The sequence below is a fragment of the Euprymna scolopes genome, chromosome 21 (genome assembly GCF_053919585.1).
Source record: "Euprymna scolopes isolate OS-2025 chromosome 21, ASM5391958v1, whole genome shotgun sequence".
NCBI classification, from domain to species: domain Eukaryota; kingdom Metazoa; phylum Mollusca; class Cephalopoda; order Sepiida; family Sepiolidae; genus Euprymna; species Euprymna scolopes.
Window position 1 is genome coordinate 14435890 of NC_136502.1, and position 4680 is coordinate 14440569.

At 36.5% G+C, this 4680-nt stretch overlaps 1 protein-coding gene across 1 annotated transcript; it reads left to right on the forward strand.

The window, feature by feature from the left end:
• The first annotated feature begins 220 nt into the window (after positions 1 to 220).
• On the forward strand, positions 221 to 3603 carry LOC145242003 (uncharacterized). Its single transcript, XM_080104890.1, has one exon. It carries the CDS (start codon positions 1562 to 1564, stop codon positions 2942 to 2944), a length of 1383 nt encoding a protein of 460 aa, XP_079961016.1. The 5' UTR covers positions 221 to 1561; the 3' UTR covers positions 2945 to 3603.
• The last annotated feature ends 1077 nt before the right edge of the window (positions 3604 to 4680 follow it).

Genomic DNA, 4680 nt, shown 5'->3' on the forward strand with positions numbered 1-4680 from the left:
TTATCTTTTCTCCTTTTATTACGCCATCTTTTATTTGTTATATGCTTCATAATTACATTAAGTTTCATAAATTGAAGGATTAGTATAAATAAAAGATGAAATATAATTGAAGAAACGTATTTCCACGTATATATATATATATATATATATATATATATATATATATATATATATATATATAGTTATATTTATTTTCACACATATTTATATTTATACTAGCAAAAGTACCCGTCGTTGACTGGGTTCAAAAACAGCCTACAGAAAATGGACTCTGATTTATGAAAGTATGATAGCTTATGAAAAGGAAGGGTTGTAAATTTGGGTTGAATTTGGGGGTATCAAAACCAAAGCAAAATATGATAAAAGTAAAAATAAAATAGATAAACCCCATAATTTATTATACCATACCTGTTCACACTGAAACACTTATCACAATATTCTGTGGATCTATATTAAAAAACCTTGTTAAACTTTGTGACATATTTCCAGTCTATGGAGGTCACGCTCGAACGAACACCCCCATAATTTTATTATACTATATTTCTTCAAACTGAAACATAATTATCAAAGTATACTTACGCAGATAGGTATGAAAAGTCTTTATTAAAGTTTATGCCTATTTCCATTCTATGGAGGCCAGGCGCGAACGCAGACCCCACAATTTTATTATACCATTCCTATTTAAGTTAAAACATACTTATCAAAGTATTATTATGTACATCTATATCAAAAACACTTCTAAACGTTTTTTTTAATTTTTTAATTTTTTATTTCCATACTTTGTGGACCAGGCGCGTATGCAGACCCCACGATTTTAATGAATCATCATTATGCCAGATCAAACATACCCATTCCTGTGTCTCGATACATCTTCTATCATTATATGTGATCAGTTTTCTATAATAGTCAACCATATAGGAGCCTATTCGTGATCAGACACACGCACACACACAGACGTTCAGCTTTATATTATAGATTTCCACACACACACATATATATATGTATATATAAAGTAATTTTTTTTTCTTAATTTTTTTTGTCATTGATAGCTTTCTTCCTACAAAATGAATATTTGATTCTGATTCATCAGTTATATTGCTGGATCGTTGGAACATGTTGTTAAAAAGAATAAAAAATAATTTGATTGGATTCCTTCGAGAAAACACTTTGACCAAGTCGGAATTATTTTTATATAAATGCCATCTTAAAAAGAAGGGACGTAACTCTGTATTTGTCAATACAGAGTTACGTCATTTTGTCTAAAACAAAAACAAAATGACGTCAGTCATTACACTATGAAAAATATCAATTTCATAGCCTTTAAAACAAGAAGCGCCATTCGATTTACGTCAATCGGATATTATGTCATCCATAAATTACATTCTTTCTAAAGACGGAGAGATAGAAATATCTGTTCAGGTTAACCTCGAAATCCGGGTGAGCAAATTCAAAAGCCATCTCATGGGAGATCTCATAACTAAGGTCAGACAACTGACCTGCACACTAAAAAGAAAACAGCTGACTTATTAAAAATATTTGTACCTTTAAACTGGCTGAAACAATGTATCCTGTCCAATCAATGTACTCAATGAGTAACCAGTTTAACTTTGACTTTTATAACTCAACAATGTGTCCACCGAATAACCAACCGGCCAAGTTCCATGTGACAGCCACAACCAACAGCCACAACTATGGCCAGAAACGAACATACAAAGGAGACAAGCCATATAGGTGTGAGGTGTGTCGGAAAGGATTCTGTCGGCGTATTAATCTGAGCAACCATGAGCGATCAACGACGGCCGAGAAGCATTTTTACTGCATGTACTGTCATAAAGCTTTTTCGCAAAGGGCCCACCTGAAAACACATGAGATCACACATACAGGACTCAAACCTTACAGGTGCGATTTCTGCTCGAAGACGTTTGCTCAACGTGCTAACTTTGACAACCATCGAAGGACTCATACTGGTGAGCGTCCATACCGCTGTAGTTGGTGTCCGAAAGCGTTCGCACAGTTGACCAATCTGAACAACCACGTCAGAATCCATACAGGAGAGAGACCCTTTGCGTGCTCGATGTGTTCAAAAGCGTTTAGCCAGGTGACCAACTTGCGGAACCATGAACGCATACATACGGGTGAAAAACCCTTTGTGTGTGTGTTCTGTTCGAAGGCGTTTAGTCAAGTGACGCATTTGCGCAACCACGAACGCATTCACACCGGTGAGAAACCCTATGCCTGTCCGACATGTTCGAAGGCATTTAGCCAAAGGGCGAATCTTGATAACCACAAGCGTACACATTCTGGTGAACGTCCTTTTTCGTGTTCAGTTTGTAAGAAGTCTTTTTCCCAAGTTACGAACTTAAGAAACCATGAACGTATACATGCTGCTGCTAACGCTAACGCCAATGCTACTGTTTCAGCTGCGCCATCTAGCATTTCCAGCGACGCGAGAGAACAAAATGGGAGTAAGATATCAAGCAGCCACCCACACGAGTCCACGCCATCGAGTGGGGTTAATTATCGAAAACCCTACTATCTTATGTCAAATTACCCCCAACTAAAAACCCCGTCACTTTCCCATTCCGACCAAAATCACTCGCAATCAGTCCAACATCAGAACCAGAATCAGTCTCCCATGAGGAGTCCCCTTAATGAACCCCTACGCGACCCCCAATATCATCATCACCAACCCTCACATTCACATTCCCATCATCAGACAACTCCCCAACCACCACCTCCACCACCATTACCCTCTCTCCCACCCACTTCAGCAAGCACCCTGCGGCCACAGCCTCTTTCTATACCAACGTGGATGACACCCTCGTGTATGCAACCGATGACTCCAAATTGGGATAACAGTTACGGCTGGCCCCGAAATTTTCCCATGAACCCGTCTCGGTGGAATCCAAATGGAAGCACTGTGATGCCCACTTTGTTACCCTGAAGAAGAGTTTAAACTAAATCCGAAACACTTTATTAATAGCAGTAAGTTGTCCAGAAAGTAATGGCGTCGTTTTTTATTCGATTCTTTAAATTCATGCGCAGTGCAAACAGTATTCGCATTCCATTTTGTGAAGAACAAATGTTCACTTTGTGCTTGTCCATGGTTACACCCATATGAAATATTATTGTTAAAAAGAAACTTTTATGAATTACTTACTTGTGATGGAAAAAAATACTGTTCACTAAATTTTTAAGATAAGGATTGATTATTTGTATTTGGATTCTTTGAACTATTATTCTCGTCCTGAGTGTCATCTTCACAATATTTCGGTCGATGTAACCTCCGACCTTCTTCAGCTGTATCTTGTTGAACTCGGGAATCTTTCTGTCAAACCCGGAAATCTGCAGAGAATTTCAAACGGATCCTCTTATTTAATCCATGGTGATAGCATGCTCTTGTTCCATCAGCCATGACTGGGTAGAAGTCCTAAGTAATTCGCAATTCTATTTTTAGTATCGCCTGCACTGAGGATTGAACTTTCGACCTCCAGAAGAGTGTAAATTACAGCTGAATTTTACCAATTACTTTATCTACTATGCCACGAGTCCTTGCAGACAAGATACACCTCAAGAAGGTCAAAGGTTACATTGACTGAAAAATTGTGAAAATAACACTCACGATGAGAACATTAGTCCAAAGAATCCAAATAATATGAAAAAATAATAATTCACTAAATTTTTTATTATTATGAAAATCGCTCCATACAGAGCATGAAACCACTTGATGTAATGAGCAAAAAAAAATACCACTTCCCGATCAAAAAGTAGTCAACAGTAAGTATTATATGGATAGATTACAACCAAGAAAATAGCAATTCTTCCCCCTTTGTCAGAAGTATCGCTCATGGAATGTGAGGACTAAAGGACAAAATAAGAGAAGCGAGATCCTCATTGTACTCTCCTTATTATTAGGTGATATGATTCATTTATTTTACAAATAGGCCACCATTTATTAAGACCAAAATCCACTTGAGGATAAGGAATAATTACTGGCAGAATGTATGTGGAGGTGCATTAGGTCAGTAGGCTAGTCTTTGCCTTCCTCTCACCATGCGAACAAGTGTACAAATCAGATGAAGAACAATTTATGGAAATTAATCGAGCAGTTTTGTTTTTATTTATGAAATCCTACTTTTATCCGTAGCTGGAATATTGCTGCCATTATCATCCTCATTATAAATTCTGTCACTGCTTAACTCCCCTTAATATACCTTTTCATAAATAGAGATTTAAAATAGCGTTAAACTAGACAACAACAACAAAAAAAAAGACACACTAATATTATATTTTGGCATATAAGACGACCCTTAAAATTAAAAAATCACTTTTAAAAACCAATATTTCATAAGATACCGGATGTTACAATCTCTAGACTAGACTAAACAAACACGGTTTCGTTATTTAGCAGTCGTCTTATACAACTGATATATGATAAGTTATTAAAATTAGCTCCAATTTTGTACCTCGTCTTATCTGATGGTCGCTTTATTCGCCGAAATATACGATATTTTAAAACGTTACTAAAGAAAACGAATAAAGTTGTGCATAAAGTGTCAGAAAAAAAATGTGAATTAGTTCTAGGAAGGAAACTTTCCTCATGAAAGCTTTGTATAGCTTTAGGCATAGAGAGAGAGAGAAGCAGAAATTATTGACACTGGTCGTAGCTAAACGAGTTTT